The sequence below is a fragment of the Adiantum capillus-veneris genome, chromosome 25 (assembly GCF_014529385.1).
Source record: "Adiantum capillus-veneris isolate H3 chromosome 25, ASM1452938v2, whole genome shotgun sequence".
Taxonomy (NCBI): Eukaryota; Viridiplantae; Streptophyta; class Polypodiopsida; order Polypodiales; family Pteridaceae; genus Adiantum; species Adiantum capillus-veneris.
The window spans coordinates 27,490,954-27,508,967 of NC_140955.1; the positions used below are offsets into that span (position 1 = coordinate 27,490,954).

General features: G+C 46.0%; 1 protein-coding gene across 1 annotated transcript in view; it reads right to left on the reverse strand.

Moving 5' to 3' along the window:
• Positions 1-3,961: 3,961 nt before the first annotated feature.
• LOC147424616 (mitochondrial carrier protein MTM1-like) overlaps positions 3,962-18,014 on the reverse strand; it is a 69,427-nt gene continuing 55,374 nt past the window's right edge. The window contains exons 6-10 of the mRNA XM_086500775.1: positions 5,574-5,670; positions 5,370-5,461; positions 4,706-4,855; positions 4,572-4,630; positions 3,962-4,488 (exon numbers count right to left, since the gene is read on the reverse strand). Of these exons, the coding sequence (XP_086356901.1) occupies positions 4,356-4,488; positions 4,572-4,630; positions 4,706-4,855; positions 5,370-5,461; positions 5,574-5,670 (531 nt within the window). The 3' untranslated portion in view covers positions 3,962-4,355. The remainder of the gene's footprint in view (positions 4,489-4,571; positions 4,631-4,705; positions 4,856-5,369; positions 5,462-5,573; positions 5,671-18,014) is intronic.

The window sequence follows — 18,014 nt, forward strand, 5'->3', positions numbered from 1 at the left end:
TTACAATCACACATATAAAGACATTGTACACATAATGTTCTCCCTCTCCCTCTCTCTATGCATGCATGCATATGGAAACATCTCCTCCTCACGCAACCTCTTTCTCCAACATTTTCTCACAAATTGTCTCTTGTTTACTCACCTTAATTGTCCCTTTTATACGTGGTCTTTGAAATCTAGCAAGGGAGCTTATAATGTATACACTATTGCTCTGCAAAGGCCTACAAGGTCACACAAGTGGTAATATAAACCATGGAAAATTATAGAAATGATTAACCATAATAGAAAATCGGTGAGACCTACTACTATTCAAAAAAATTATATGGTATTTCTAATTCCAAAATTCCTTCAATAACAACAAAAACGATGCACTAGTCTATAGCACGCAGCAATGGACAATGTTGAAGCACATAGATTTGCAACATTATCAGTGAACATGAGAAGAATGGATACATATGAGAGAGAGAGAGAGAGAGAGAGAGAGAGAGAGAGAGAGAGGACACTTGAAGAGAATAAAATGCTAAAGGGAAAATAAAAGAGAAGAGAAACACAAATATATAATGTGAAGTCTCTTTTCCACTTTCATATGTCTCTCGACTTTCCACCTTCTTCTGTCTTTTCATTTCTTAAACTCTCCCTTAACTTACACACGTAAACTCACCCTTCACTTACACACTTAATATGTTTTGAAAGACTTTATTTTTCTGAGATTGGGGAGAGGACACTTGAAGAGAAGAAAACGCTAAAGGGAAAATAAAAGAGAAGAGAAACACAAATATATAATGTGAAGTCTCTTTTCCACTTTCATATGTCTCTCGACTTTCCACCTTCTGTCTTTTCATTTCTTAAACTCTCCCTTAACTTACACACGTAAACTCACCCTTCACTTACACACTTAATATGTTTTGAAAGACTTTATTTTTCTGAGATTGGGGAGAGGACACTTGAAGAGAAGAAAACGCTAAAGGGAAAATAAAAGAGAAGAGAAACACAAATATATAATGTGAAGTCTCTTTTCCACTTTCATATGTCTCTCGACTTTCCACCTTCTGTCTTTTCATTTCTTAAACTCTCCCTTAACTTACACACGTAAACTCACCCTTCACTTACACACTTAATATGTTTTGAAAGACTTTATTTTTCTGAGATTGGGGAGACCTAATGGCTCATAACTTATTTTATTCATTATTTTCTCAAATTCCGTCCTCCGGTTTTGATTTTCACCTTAGCATTTCTATTGCTTGTCGACTCTGTTCGCTAGCACAGCCACAAAAGTCTGCGCTGAATTGGGTGAGAGAGAGAGAGAGAGAGGGTTGCTTGTCTATCCCATCCAGCACCACAGAACATCATCTACAGGAGGAGAATCTAGTTCCCCAATGCTGGATTTTTTGAATAAAATCCAACTGGGACCCGGTTGTAGAAAAGGTAGCAATTAATTATGGATATTCCAATTGGATATTTCAAGCCTTGCTAAAATCACCATGCATGCAGCAACCGAGCTAGGCACCTCGCACCGTCGCCTGTCGGAGAGAACCTTTTGCGCTTAGCCACTCCATTGTGTGCAACTTGTTGCCGGCAGTACAGAGAGAGAGAGAGAGAGAGAGAGGGAAAGAGAGAGAGATGCAACCATCTCCTTTGTACCTCCTTGTGCCTTGCGCTTGCGAAGGCGACGATAGCCGTCATCTGAAATTCTACTTCCACCCTCTTCGTTCACATAGAAGCTCGAAATAGATTGCGTGATGGAAGAACTAGAGGCTGTAGAATAGCGTGTCAGAAATCAACTGCCTCCCCGCGTTTCAAGTTGGAAAGTTGGGCGGAAGTTTTCCTCTTCCAGGGGGGGGGGGGGGGGGGGGGCTTGCCCATCGTCCCGGTGGGTCCGTAACTACAAAACTCGTTTGCTCCACTTACTGAGAGCCACTACTCTACCACGCCCCTTCCCTCTGAGGTGAAAAGGGAAAGAGTCCTTATTTCCACATAGGGTAAAGAGGCCAATAAAAAACCACCCCCCAAAGAAAGGACAATGACACCCCCAATAATAAGACAAAGCTGAACCAACTTTGTGCAATTAAAAAAAATGCTCAACGTTCATCTTTTTTGAAATGCAACCTTTTCATTGGGCAATGGATCACTGTAACCCTTGTTGGTGGCACCCATGTCTTTCTTTTGGGGTTGGTGTGTCTTCTTTTTCACACCCATTTTTGTTACACAGGAATGCATAAATGGATTTATAACTTTGGCTCCGATCATCAAAAAAGTTGAGATCAATTTTTTCGTAAAGCTTTCGACGAAGCGAATCAAATGAGCTACTGACTGGGTATAATTGAGCTCGGAGATCGAAGATCTAGGCTCCCTCTTAGGTGGCCTTAAGTTGGGGGTTTTACCCTAGCATGTCCCCTCGTCTTCCCTTTTATTTCACCCTTCCCTTTTCCATTTCAAACTAATATCACCATTTTTCGAATTTTCTCCAGTTGGTAACCCCTACTACTACTACCCTCCCGTGTTTTGTTCGGGTCACCCCATATTCATATTCTCGCCCAACCCTATAATACCCCCGCTCGCCCCAAGGTTCACATCTGTCCTAATCTTCTCACTAAAATATCGACACGGAGACATTTTCGTTTAGACAGATTAGGTGTTGCATGCAGGAGGGCATGGGCAATTCTGATGGCTCAAGGGAAGTGGGAGGCGGGGTGTACAGGTGTGGTCACAAGTGGCCCATGAGGGTCACATCATCAAGGACACCCCACCTCCTGTGGATGGCATTGAGTACGAGCGTGCACATGACAGAGAGAGAGAGAGAGAGAATTAGAGGAAATGTTTTGCATATCTGTTCTCCCTCTCCTCTCTTGAGGATGGGTTTAGACGATAGCGGCGGTAATCTTCCTTTTTCCATCTGCCACCTCTCTTCTTGTTCGTAAAAGGCAGAGGTAATATGCAAGTAGGCAACAAAGATGTTCTCTCACGAAATTGTTGAGAGGTGCTTCTCTAGAATGAGGCTAACCAACCTATCCCTTCGTGTGATGCAGTTGACACAAAGCATCTCTCTCACACATCAAGGGATCCACAAAGTGTGTGTGAGGCAACATGAGGATTTCATCTGCGCTCGATTGCAACGTAGTACCTTTGTGAGTAGGCTGCATCTAATTGGTGCTTCTATAAATGGAAACTTCTCTTATACAAGCTATCCGCCTGTGTGTGCTCTTTTCGGGCCTGCCCGTGTGTGACACAAACCTAAATTGTGCTCCTAGAGCGCAAGCCTCAAGGCTGATTGACTCGGACCTTCCCAGTGGGGATCAATGGTCCATGTCAAAAGGCGCAAGCTGCACTCATCTACGCCGTTGGATCGCGCCATGTGATCATCCAATGACGTGACAGCATGCTTTTGATATAATCACAATGTAATCGCCATGTGAGCTAGGCATGGGTGTGATCCCCATGTGATGAACAGGCAGGGGGTCAATTAGTCTCGTGGGAGAGCAAGTGCTTGGCCTTCACTTGGAAAGCGCAGGACCACCTTCTAACTTTAAATATTTAGCGACGCATGTCTGTTCTGAGTCTTGATCAAGCAGTAAAAAGTAAAAAAATCATCAAGCAGCAAACCTAGCTTTAAAAGCCTTGGGAAAAAAGGTACAGCAACTTAGGGGACACTCAACTTTGAAGTGATGCAACTTGTGCCTTGCATGTTGGAGCAGACTGGGGGAATTTCAAAATAAAAGTATCAAATTTTACCCACTAAAGTCCAGAACACTACGTCACAGCAGTTTAGAAATCTCAGCTTTGGGGTGCCTTTGCTAGGTTCATGGTGTCAAATATTTTAAAACGTGTCAGTTAACAAACAATACCTTAATATCAAATCTTTGCTATCATCAATGATTCAACATCTGCACCAATCCTTGAATCCACATTCAGTGAAATTAATTTTAATTAGGCTTCCAAATTCACACGAGTCGAAAAAAAACAATTTATCCAACTACTCATGATTTCCACGACATTGGATTTCATATATCATAGCTTTTCCCATAGGAGTGACTGTTTATTTCAATGGAGACACATACATTGACTGTCATGAAACACTTTTCTTTTGACAGGGCCAACAAACTCCATCTTCGTAACAAAAGAAAAAGTTAAGTGAGCGAAATTTCCTCCACATCGCATCCACCTTTTTGTAGAGCCCTACATGTAGTCCAAAATTGTGCCCTTTTTTCATGTGTAGACTAGATAACCATCATACTCATTAGTCATTTTGGCAGGAATCACACACAATTGTGTTACTAAGGCAAGCGCTATTAGAAACATAGCTCCTGTTTGTGAAACCGCAATCACAAAGCTGTAGAACCAACTGGTACCCTTTATTGTCAGCTGGGAACATGTCCTTTGTGGATTGCATACTTCACGACTTCATAGAATGAGACAACTATTCCAACAGATGGGCCTGCTCGTGCAACCCGGGGAATAACACCCATGAACAATCCTGTCAAACCTCCTTCCCTGCCATGAAATTCACCACAAAACTGAGTTACCACATGCCTACATGAGGTGTGACATGCACATTTTCAGACAAATGTACAGACCTCCATATCTGCACCAACACCTGGCGAGTACTTGTTTTTGACAGAACTTTAGATGGATCCTGTACGCCAAGGATACATCATCACTTGTGATGAATACCCAAGACACGCCCCAAAGTAAACAACCTTGCAATTACCTGAATTTGCCTCCGTGTCTTTGCCACATCCAGTGGACAGGTTGCTGCTGCAGCAACACTCCCAGCTATGACACCTGCAGTAAAATTTGAGCCCAAAACAGTGACCGCGTTTGCCTCAGAGCCTACACTTCGTGAGAATTCTCGTCTCAGCTGAAATTGAGGACAAAACAAGCACCTTGAACTTTCAGCTTAGGAAAATCAATCTTTTAATCTCTATCGTGCACCCCCACACCAAAACACGCGTACATGCATGTGCACACAGGACCCTTCTTTGTCATTGCTTTGGAGGTCCTGATCGGTTGAGAGTAAGGAGTCAGGATATGCTTCTCCCTCTCCCTCCATCCCACCCAGCAACCCACTCACTCCCACTTTCTCCCTCACTCACTCACTCACGGCCATGCTTTGTCATTCCTGCACAGGTCAGAGCAATGATAAATGCAGAGCTCATTGGTCCAGTGTACGGAGTCCAGGAGGGGATTGCTATTCACTCACCCACACATACGCATGCAAAACCTCGCAAACACACATTTCTTTTAATCTAGTACTTAGAATCTAGACATAGCAAAGGAGCTAAGAGTCCAAGTACAGCCAATAACTAAGGCCCTCATTGTGTAAATACCAAGTCCTTTACAAAGAAAACCAAAGCAGTGAAAATGTTCCATACTGGTTCTAGAGTTGCCCAGCAGATAGCAGAGAAAGGAACATCTCGAGCAAGCTGAGCTCCAACTCCGGTCCAAAGGGCTCGAACTCCTCGTACTTCATAAGCAAAGAAGAAACAAAACAAACAAACGGATCCTTGCATTTATTTTAAGTCTTCAAAGGGCTATACATTTGCCTAAAACATACATTTCCACCCTTCAGAACTTACATGGTTCCCCTGATGCAACGCTGACACTTTTCAGCACTCCAAACAGAGTCTTTAACATCCCAGGAGGTTTGACCCCTCCTCGAAGTTCCCTTTGTGCCTACATATCGCAAGTACCACGTCAAAACCAAGTCTGTCAATAAATCTCTCTCTCTCTCTCTCTCTCTCTCTCTCTCTCTCTCTCTCTCTCTCTCTCTCTCTCTCTCTCTCTCTCTCTGTGTGTGTGTGTGTGTGTGTGTGTGTGTGTGTGTGTGTGTGCTGCATTACCCTAACCCCCCCCCCCCGAGTTCCAACACGCCAAAGAACGCCGCGAAAGAGGAGATTAAGCCGCCAGAGATGACCAACCCGGATGATAAGATGACGTCTTACATTGCGCACCCTCAACAGCATTGCCAATCGGCTATACAAGCTTGAGAAAGAGGTCGAAGGGGTGAGAAGGAAGCATGCAAGAAAGAGAAGGAGAGGTGGGGGGAGAAGAGAGAGAAGGAGAAAGAGGAATGGAAGAAAGAAAAGAAAGAGCTTAAAGAGCAAATCGACCCCCTTCGTGCTTCTATCGCATCCCTCACCCCCAAAGGAGAGATCAAAACGGAAGCCAAGGAAGTGAGCACCTTATTTATGCACTCGCCACGATAGCCCCGTTGATTGCACATGCATTCAACCGAGCTATAGGAAAGGGCTTCCCCGAGGAGTGGACCAAGCACACACCATTGTTGCCGATCCACAAATCTAGAGAAACCTTGCACCCAAGGAATTACAAGACTATCATGATTGGCCATACAATGGCCAAACTATATGGGGCGGTTCTTGAGGCTGAGCTTAGTTAATACCGGCAAGCTGAAGGCCTACGGGCGCCAGGCAGGGTTCAGGCGGACCTCCACCATCAAGCACAACTTCATTCTGCACTGCCTCATTGATGAGGCAAAGGTGCGGAAGAAGAGGCTTTACTGCTGCTTTGTGGATTTCCACAAAGCGTTTGACGCAGTCGCACGGGAGAGGCTCTTTTGACGACTTCAGAGTTTGGGAATACTCTCAGAGATGATATGGGCCATCTATGCTCTCTATCAGAGAGTGATTGGGAGAGTTAACTGCCCAGGCGTATGTCACAATCTATTGCTAGCACCATTGGTGTTAAGCAAGGATGCCCCCTCTCCCCAACGCACATCGACGAGATCTTTGATTGCATCCTACTAGCGCGAGGGGTAGGAGCTGACCTAGCAAGTACTCCAGTCCACATTATGCTATATGCTGATGACATTGTATTGACCTCGGAGCCATTTGAGAGCCTTGGATAAGTTTTATATAGATAGGGGACTCACAATGAACCAAGCAGCCACATTTGTGAGGATTAGTCGTGCTAATCCTATATTTAAGGCTAAAACTTCATACTTAAGATCAAACTGAGACTCAAGAGACTGAATTTGAGTTTGATTGATTGAATGAATGCTTCAAAACTGAGTACAATAGGCTCCTTATATAGGAGACGAACATACATAAATGGACTCTCTCTCTCTCTCTCTCTCTCTCTCTCTCTCTCTCTCTCTCTCTCAGCTGAGTAAATGGGCAGAGAGGGAGGGGATAGGTGCAGCCGCAGGTAAGCAAGGCTCAGGAGAGGTTTTTCTACTCTTGACCATATCTTGACACTCAGAGCCATCATTGAGGAGGGCATATCACATGGGAGACAGATCTATTGTAGCTTTGTGGACTTCCGCAAAGCATTTGACACAATACCCAGAGCTAGATTGATACGCAGATTACAGGATATGGGAGTACCCACAGAGCACATTTGGGGGATCATGGAATTATACAGGTCAATAGTGGGGCATGTACACACCTCAGAGGGTCTATCTACACCGGTTCACTCCACTATTGGGGTGAAACAGGGCTGCCAGCTCTCTCCTACTCTATTTGGTATGTATGTGGATGAGGTTTCTGACTACATCGAGAGAGATGGTGATAGAGGTGCACATCTGGCAAGGATATGGATTCCACTATTGTTATATGCTGATGATATTCTGTTGATTTCAGACTCTCCGGAGGGAAGGCAATGTCGCTTGGATGCTTTGCATAGGTTTGCCAATGAAAGTGGTTTGTCTGTCAACCTTGGTAAAACCAAGGTCATGGTATTTAATACCACCCCACAATGCATCAGGAGGTCAGCACTCGCATTTACATACGGCTAGGAGACGGTGGAGTATACAGATGCCTACACTTACCTTGGAGTGGTTTTTAGTGGAAGAGCATTTTCTTTGAGGAGAGTAGCAGACACTAGATTGACCAGAGCCCATGCAGCATTGGGTAGATTGGAGAGGATGTGTTCACACGTTCAGTTTCAGGAGCCTCGGACGAAGCTCTAGCTCTCTGACACTTTGGTGACTTCTCCATTGCTCTATGGAGCTAAGATATGAGAACCTTCATTGGATCATCACGGGAGGACAGGTCACACTGATGGATGGGGGGACATGGAGAAGCCTCTGTTCTCTATGATCTCGCGGCTCATTAGAGCCAAGGCTTCACTACCACGTGCCATCATCCGAGCAAAGCTATCTACCCCCCCCCCCCCCCACTAGTGGTTGAGGCGCTCAACAGATCTGTCTCCTTAACACACCGCATGTGGGAACTTCCAAGAGACAGATATGCCCGCCTTGCACTTGAGTCCTCTCGACAGTTAGCCATGCACGGAGATACAGCATACTGGTATGGGGAGATGACATCATGGTTTCAGACGCATGGGTTTAGCATAGACAGATTACCCCCCTTCCAGTACACACTGGATGCACCCTCTCTGACTCTTACACAGTCCGAGATCACCAAGCTCATCCGGCAGGACCTGACTCAGCTCGACACTAGGAAGACATGGATACAGCCAGCACAAGAGCTGGGCACGAAGATGGCTTTCTACAAAGAGCATCTTCTCCAGCTTACGGAGGACGGTTTTGTGACGAGGCCCAGATACATGGACACCCACTTGTCTCATGGGATACGATGTGCTATTGGCCAGATACACACATCTTCACACCAACTGCAGATCGAGACTCAGAGATACAACGGAGTACCAACAGAGGCCAGGACATGCCCCTTGTGTGACATGAAGCCTGAGATAGAGTTGCACTACACTTGCCACTACCCTGTCTACTACGAGATACGAGGCCGCTTCCACTGCTTGTTCAGAGAGGGCTTTGGACCACTCTCCAGAGTCATGCGGTACGAGGATCAGAGATGCCTGGGTTTGTTTTTGCTCGAGCTCCGCAGACACAGAGAGAGCCTGATGAGAGGAGAGGCTAGCCAGTCTCAAAGACAGATCACAGACTTCTTTAGAGCACACACTCGACATCCGGAGGAGCTGCTACCACAGCAGAGCTCGTCGCCTCACACCAGAGGCACACTGATCGGTCGAGCGACCGAGCTGGGGAGATCCATATACCCACGACTACGGAGGACTACACAACATCGACGGAGGCTGCATCAGAGGATTCGGATCACTTTGGCCTGACATGCACGACGCCCGGTCAGACTACTGACGAGATGCGCCAGCGACCAATGCTGATCTCTTGTGATTTAGCTATCCCAGCTAGCTGCTTAGTTCACACCTAGCAGTTTAGGATTCCATAGCATAGTACTTTATTTTTGTTAATCTGATTTTGTATCAGATTCACCACATTGTAACTTTTCAAAAGAAGTTACTATAACATTTCATTTCATAACATTTCTCTCTCTCGTGCGTCGGAAGAAGAGGACTTAAGTACCTTGCTTAGTTAGAGGAGTTGTACAAGCTATTCCTGAGCCAAGACTCGGGCGAGCTTCAGCCCCTCATTCCTTTTGTTCGGAGAGATGAGCAGGCCAGATATATGTAGGTCAGAGATAGAAAGGCCACTCTACATTGCAATATACTATTTCCCCCCAGCACATCTCATTATGCATCGCCCAAGGGGCAGTCACCCTACATGATATTGGATGAGGACATATGGAAGTTCTCTAGGGATGGAGATGTCATTCTTCTGGGAGACTTTATTGCAAGGACATGCCAATCCAAGTCAGCTTTCTATCATACCTGAGAGGAAATGTTGAGAGAATTGGATGTCAATGATTTGGGATTGGCCAGGTGTTCGCACGATGAGAAGCACATTGGATATGGGGGATATCTAACAGACATGGGGACTGCACATGGACTAGCCATCTTGAATGGCCCCCAGAGATTTCTAGCATCGAGTGGGTTCATTTGTTTCCTCATAGACATGGGGCTAGCACAGTGGATTATGTTTTGGCTCAACCCAGTTTTGTACCCTCTATTCAAGACATTACAGTCGGGCCCAAGCCTATCGGGGTAACAGTAGATCATGCCCTCTGTCACAAACGGGGTAGCAGTAGATCATACTCTTTGTCACAAGCGGGACTGCATAAGAATATAAAAGAAACTCGAATAAATATAATTTATCGCTTAATACTGAAGCCAGAGGATATAGAGAGAAATAGAGAGTGAGAAGATCGACACAATACTAGGGACCCGAAGATGGGCTGGGTCCCCCCCCCCCCTTAATAGTATCTTTATTGCTGAGGAGAAGTCTATACAAGCACTTGAACCGAACGTATTACTACATTCCTTCTAGAATAAGACTTGATGGTTCCTTAAAGCCTCTGCTTCCTATTCCTAGGGCAGAACCCTATTCCAAGGAGCTTCCGTTCCTTATTCTAAATCCTCGAGAACCAAGGTTCTCACCTTTCAGACTCAGGTACCTTGGGGCTTCCTACAAAGATCCGAGATCACTGCTTAGAACAAAAGTCAAATTCTATTGAAGAACTGATGAGTCATGCGAAACGGAGTTTTGCCATTCATTTAGACAATTTGACTTACCCCAGAAATAAGATCATGACGCAAAAAACCGAACACACTTCTAACAATGAAAGTAGAAAGAAGAAGGGTAACCCAGAAAAGAAAGAAAAGGATGCACGACCCCAGCTCACTCTTCGAGAGAGGGTCAGCTATATCAAAGAGGGGAAGTGCTTTGGATGCAGGGAAACTAGGCACATCTCCGTGAAGTGCCCTACAAAGGCCCCGAATGAACAGCATGAAGAAAGGTCAGAGAGTTCGAAGGGAGCTGAGAACGTGGCAAAAAAGGCAGATGAAAGCATAACTGGTACCACATTGCATGGGGCCCGAACCAAATCCGATGAATGAAAGTACAAAACTTTGCCGCTCTTAGGGTAAAGTGAAAGTCCAGAAGCCCTCATTTGCCGCTCTTAGGGTAAACTTTACCGCTCTTAGGGTAAAGTGAAAGATCCAAAAGCCCTCATTTTCTTTGATGAAGGAGCCAAGACCAGCTTCTTTTTACTTGAATTGGCGGCTCAATTTGGCATTACGCCCGACAAGCTAAGGCCACAGGCGGAGGTAGCTCTAGCGGCACCCAGACGGGATGTTGCCATTACACCGATCATTGGTAAGCTTCGTTTGCAATGTCAAGGGTGTTTAGAGTGGGAGGACTTCTACGTAATTCCCTTCGGAGGTTGTGATGTCCTACTCGAAATCCCTTGGTACCACAAGAACAACGCGGTGGTTGACTATCGGGCCGAGAAAGCAACTTTGACAAATGAAGGGCACAGAGATTGTACTGGATGAACTTCAGTTGCTCGAGCGAACTGAATGATGATTGAAGGTCGAATATGTTTTGACCTGAATGAAGAACGCCAACTCATGCCGATTGCTTTTCAGAGGGCCTGCCAGGCGAGTTGCCACCAACTCGTCCTGAGGATTATACCATTGATCTGATACCTGCAACCACACCACTGAACCGGCCACCTTACCGCGTGAGCCGAGCCCAAAGATACACTTTTTTGGGACACATTGTCTCAGCAACAGGAGTGCAAATGAACCTAGCCAAGAAAGAGACTATCCGTGATTGGCCCGATTTAAAGAATGTCCATGAAACTTCGAAGCTTCTTGGGCTTATATTCTTACTACCTGCAGTTCATCAAAAAGTTTGCAGAGGTTGCTTACCCCTTTGCCTATGATAACAGAGAAAGGAGTCCCTTTCTCGTGGGGACCCACAGAGGTGACTGCCTTTCAAAAATTGAAACAGAATTTCACTACAGGACTAGTTTTGACTTTGTCGGATGTGCAGAAGTCGTTTGAAGTATATTGTGATGCTTGTGGTCGTAGTCTGGTCTTAATGCAAGAAGGCCATGTCATTGCCTACGAGAGCCGATTGTTCTCAAGGCCGGAATTGACAGCACAAATTTATGAGAAAGAGCTTTTGGCGGTTATCCATGCTCTTACTCAGTGGCGACATTACCTACTCGGAGCGGATTTTACGGTCTTCACAGATCATCAGAGTTTATGCTACTTCTTGTCACAGAAGCAGCTACTGGAAAAGCAAATGCAGTGGGTGAACATCTTGTCACAGTTTCACTTCCAGACTGTCCATTTGCAGGGACAAAAGAATTTGATGGCAACTGCCTTATCTCGAAAGCCGTTGATTCTGGTTATCCCCGCGATACATCATAAGAGCTTCGAGGATATGATTGATGAGTACGCCACACATACAGATGTATTTAGTTGAATACAAAATGGGGAGGTAGTAGCGGAATATTCCATTCGGGATGGCTACTTGACGAAGTTGAACGATGTTGTGCGTTACACACCTGGTGAAGGAAAAGGTTCTAATTGAATGCCACTGTCCACCATTTACGGTCACCACGGCATTGCTACCATCTTTAAAGGTGTGGAGAGATACTTCTTTTGGCCAAGACTCAAGAAGGACGTGGACGATTTTGTAGAAGTTGATTGGTATGCCAGAAGGTCAAGTTTGACAGGCATAAAGAACACAAAGAAAGGCAACAGATCGACATCGTCGCGATTTGAAATTGAATGAGAACAATTGGGTGCTCTTACGTTTTGAGAAGGCACGCCTGAAATAGAAAAAAGGAAAGCAGCGGCTTTTCCGAAAGCTTCGCATGAGATACTATGGACCTTTCAAATTTTCCGAAAAGATAAATGATGTCTCCTTTCGACTGAAGCTTCCCAATACTTGGAGAATTCACAATGTTTTTCATGTGAGTCTCTTGAAGCCTTTTGAAGGCGATGTGCCCGATGATGGGGAGCCAGCTGAGCAACCCAAAATGGAGGAAAACGAGCAGATACTCGTTCCAGAACAGATATTGGCACAGAAAGAAAGAAGGTAAAGCGATAAGACGGTTCTTGGTTAAGTTCAAGACCTACTCCGCATTGGATGCGAAGTGAAAAGTGAACGGAGGGGGAGGACCTGGCAGATACTCCTCAAATTGTGAATATTTACCTTGAAGCATTTGGTTTAGCATAGTCTATTCGAGATAAAACCCCGAACTCAGCTTGGGCGGAATTTGGTGCAACGGTATGCACAAGAGGGGAATCGTTCCGCTCCTTTGTCAACAGATTGCCCCGATTTTTGATACTAAAGTCATTGATGTCTCTTTTGAGTTTCAGGGATACTGAGAGCTGACAGCATTCTATTGTAATGACTTTATAAACTGGAATTCCCGAAAACAATGAGACTGATTTGTTCTTGACTTGTTTAAGTGCAAAAACCGATAGACAAAATGCCCGTAGCATTTCGGTCTGAACGATCTCGATAGACGTGATTGCAATAAGGATTAGTTAATCGGACATCTATGAGGTCCCGATGGATCTAGATGCAATTGCTAAATACATTGCCCATTAATCATGGTTGGAGATCCGAATGAAATTTTGAACGTGATTTGTCATTTGATGAACTGTGATGTCAAGTGATGGTCTGTGATGTCCTGTGATGTGACTGTCGATTGGTACATGTGCTAGATGTGTGTTCCTAAGACAGTTTATGGCTTCTGTCTGTTTTGCAGACGTAGTTGAGCACGATTACAAGGCTTTCAAGAGGGGGGTATGTCACAAACCAATGACGTGGCAGCCATTTGGGCACGAGAAACCACACACACACACAGCCCGGCTAACATGGCAACAATCTCGGATTTCGCGCTACAAATGTTGACGTAACAGTCCCGTAAAATCAGGCAAGAAAAAATTGTTGACCGTATGGAAAAAGCAGAAGCCCTACGGATTCCCAATTTTGCGCTAGAAAAAAGCAAGAAAAGGCTACGCAATATTTTGGGGCAGCTTTAATTTTAGGCCTTTGCTTTGTTTATGGTAGCTTTTGGGGCTATGCTTTTAGCAACCCTTGTAACCTTTATAAAGAACCCAAGGGGGCTACATCTGGACGCAGAGTCTGAGAGCGAGCACCCGCGGGAGTTGTACTTTGCTCGAAGATTAATATAAAAATAAATACCGAAAGGGGCGCCAATCTTTGGGGCCAATACCTCTTGGCACGGAACTCCGTTGGGCCAGTTTCGAATCTAATTGTGAACTGTTTTGAAGTGAAATCCTGTCGTGTCACGGTAGATTCTTGACTTGTGGAGTGTCCAAGTCTGTTACAGCGAGGCTATGGGCTGAAAATGTTGAGATCTGCTGGCGTTTTTCCCAAGTCTGAAAACGCTGATGTCTGCTGGTAAAAACGCTAGGCTTGCTTTGGATCTATTGGCAGACGCTAGGCTCTCCTCCTAAGATGAGCCACTACTCTACTCCTCTGCCCTCTATTGGCGCCCCTGGCCTCCCTTTATAGGTGCAAATTGATGGATCGAGCAGTGCTGGATTAGCCCCACGATTTGGTTAATAAAGTCACTTATTAATAAATAAGTGAAATAGGTGGTTCATGTGCACTTTGGTAAAAAGGGGTTCATGCACTGGAAAATGCTCATGCTGGGTACCGAACATATGCTAGTGATCATGGGTTGCGCAATCAGAGGGTATGCAGCTACTCTAAGTGCCTCGACATGCACGGCCCACGTACAAGCTCACAAGGTTGCGAGAACACTTCCTAGGCTACCTAAACCCTAGAAGTAGGAACAACTTATCCACATGCACATAGGTTAGATGTGCACGTGACACCGCGTGCTACCAAATGCCAGGCCCCATGGCTCCACCGCAGACAGATCGAGGAGATCCGGACCCGAGTACATTGAGCTACTGAGGAGAGACGAGCCCAGATAATGGGTCACCCACTCGCGTCCATTAGGGAAACCCTTGCTCCCGACCCTCCCATGTACTACATTCTACATCCCCCATTAGCACAGGATGGAGCTAGCCGGATTGATGCATTTGCATGGTTGTACTACCTTGAGCATATAGACATGCACATATCCGAAGTACTAGAGCTCCACCCATCCCCATAGATCCCATCATCTACTAGAAGTCCTTTTCTTTTATTCTGTACCAGTTGACCTATTTTGTCTTTTCCGATAGACATAGTACATACACACATGTATATTTGATTTGTCTCGTAGACCGACTTCGGCCTCACATAGACGTTAAAAAGCTCTCTCTCTCTCTCTCTCTCTCTCTCTCTCTCTCTCTCTCTCTCTCTCTCTCTCTCTCTCTCTCTCTCTCTCTCTCTCTCTCTCTCTCTCTCTCTCTCTCTCTCTCTCTCTCTCTCTCTCTCTCTCTCTCTCTCTCTCTCTCTCTCTCTCTCTCTCTCTCTCTCTCTCTCTCGCGCAAGAAAGGAAGCTGATTCTACCACTTGAAAAGCTCCCAGAACGCCCAAATGGTGCCTACTCTGAGAGCAAGTACATCACTGTCTACATAGCAAGCCCGGAGGCATCAAATGGGAAACTGTAACAACTAAGCACATGGCCAAACGGAAAGATTGAAGGCCAATGGAAAAACCTCTGGTACCCTGGCAAGCTAAGTGGAGAGGGGATGGCAATAGCCTCTGATAGATAAGGCACTTCGACCAAAAGGTCAATCTGCAAATCAAGAACCAGAGCCACCAAAAGCCACCATAAATGAAAAGGACATGAGCAGCTGCGAGATAAGCTCAATGTCGGATAGACGTCTGGGACAGACATCCGCAAACAAAAGGGAAAGAGCCTTTGGGGATGACGATGATGGTGAAGAGGCAATTGCCATCACCAAGAGACTTCTGTAGAAGATCACCAGGGGTAACAAAGCAATGCCCTAGAGTTGATAGGAAGCTTTCATCCAGAAAATCAAACAATCCACTTATTGAAGGTGGCTCCTGAAGATCACGGTTGGAGAGGGAACAACCGGGAGACAACGTGGAGAAGGCTTTGACACTGCAACCGGGTGAAAATCTGCTCAAGAAACTTGGTAGAGAGAGTAGAGATGAGAGCATCTAGTGGACCCTGAGCAACAACAAAAACCAAAACCCCCTAAACAAACAACCCAAGCCAACCAAATGAAGGGAAAGGAAAACAAAACAAGACCAGAGAAAACAAACCTGAAAGGAAAGGCAAGCATCCACGCGCACATATATGCACAACTACCCGAAAGCAAGCCAAGGACGGACAACAAACAACACATTTTTATACACATACAAAAAGACTATAAACGCCAGCATCCACGCGCACACAACCCCACACAATCAAACTCATGCACACCCGCAAGCAAGCCAATAGAGGCCCACACAACCGCACGCACTAAAACTCAGACACCCCCGGAAGCAAGCCAATAGAGGGACACCCACACAACCGGAAAAAAAAAAACACACAAACAAGAACCAAAGAGGAAAGATTAAACCCGAAAGTCGAGAGCACCAACAAACCAGCAGGATCAACAAAGGCAGAAACGCCCAAACAAGTGCCACAAAGTCTCAGCACCAGGTGGGAGCAAGGACACAGAGGCAAGTGTCCTGATGGGATCCATGTTGAGGAAGGTAGGGAGGTATCTAGAAAATTGGGCAAGAAGACGGAGAATCTCATGAAGAGGTTACGAGGCAAAATAGTGCCGATGCCGGAGGTCGCACAACAATAGCCGCGCGGTTCAAGAAGTCGCAAAGCGATCTGCTACGGAGACGTGCCGCAGGGAAGCCGAGAACCAGCCCCATCTGCTAAGAGGCCAAGTCGTAGAAGGTGAGGGAACCACGCTGTAGGAGCAGGCCACCACTGGGACAAGGGCGCATGGTGGGGCAGGAGTGCTCAACTTGCACACGCAACAACGCATGCCATCCCATCTTGCGTAGGTGGCTGCGCACGCGAGCAGGAGGCGGGATCGTTGCAGGCAAGCTGGAGCAGGTTGGCGCCAGGCGCAGGCCAGCAAGTGCAGGAGAGGGTATAAACAATGCGCTGATCCCATCTTCATACGCTAGGGTTTGCAGACTCTCTCTCTCTCTCTCTCTCTCTCTCTCTCTCTCTCTCTCTCTCTCTCTCTCTCTCTCTCTCTCTCTCAAAAAGAAGCACATCCCTGCTTCTCTGTTACTTTGGCCCCCTATAGCACCCACACACACACACACACAAAAAAAAAAGGCTGGCGGAGCAGCTGATGACGTGGCAGACTTAACGGATTTCCGCGTTTTGCGCTGATTGCTATACGGAATTTCATGATTTATGCTGGCAGCTTTTGGGCTTTGCTTTTGGACCAGATGCTTTTGAGTTTGAAGGCTTTTTACTATAAACTGCTCTAGGGGCCTAGGGCCTTTAAATATGAGCTTAGGGCTCAATTCTGGCGTGCTCCCTAGAGAAGGTGCAGAGTTTGGAGTACCGGCTTGTACTATGTTGATGCAATATAAAGAAATACCGAAAGGGGCACCAAGGTTTGGGGCCAATACTCTCTGGGGTGGAATTCCGTCACTCCGTGTCGCGTGTCGCATGTCGTCTCTCTCTTTTAGTTCAATTGTTATTGAAGTGCTAAAAGTTTGTTCAGTATGTTCTTTTCTATTGGCACGTGGTGCCCGTCTTGCCACACACACACACACACACACATGCTGAAACCGTAGATGCCCTGTCCAACACCTTTTTGCCACCTCATACGCAGAGCTTCCCAGTTACTCACGACTCATGCCAAAGGACTGCTTTGGTGCAGCCACCCTAGCCAACCTAAGACACGATCTTAAGAGGGTACTTCAGCAGGTGATCGACTAGCTCGTTCTCCCCGGTGAGCTCACCATGGATGAGATTGACATGGTGGCGTGCCACACCAGCATCTGTACCGGCCTGATGGGCCACACTAAGGCACCCAATACGTGGGAGGCCTACCAGTCCTTCTTGTCCCTTCTTATGGACAAGTCGAAAGACGGGTGCCCCAAGTTCCTCTTGAAACGGATCCTTTACATTGGCCTAAATGGGGCCAGCTTGACTAGTCAGACAGATGCTATTTCATCGAGCATTAAGAAGGCACACTAGACGTCCCTGTCCACTGACCTCATTGACTTGCAGAGGAAGGTCTTGGAACACCCAATCCTACGAGAACTCACCCTTTTTCACAATATGGTGGGCTCCAGGAACCTGGTCTATCTTCCTTCCCAGAAAAAGCCGTACTATGCGAGGCCAGAAGAGGAGTCTTTGTTGGGAAACCCACACATCCTATACCACAACGGGTTGCTTACCTCTCGCCCGTTGCTTACCTCTCGTATACTCGCCTCGCATGAAGTT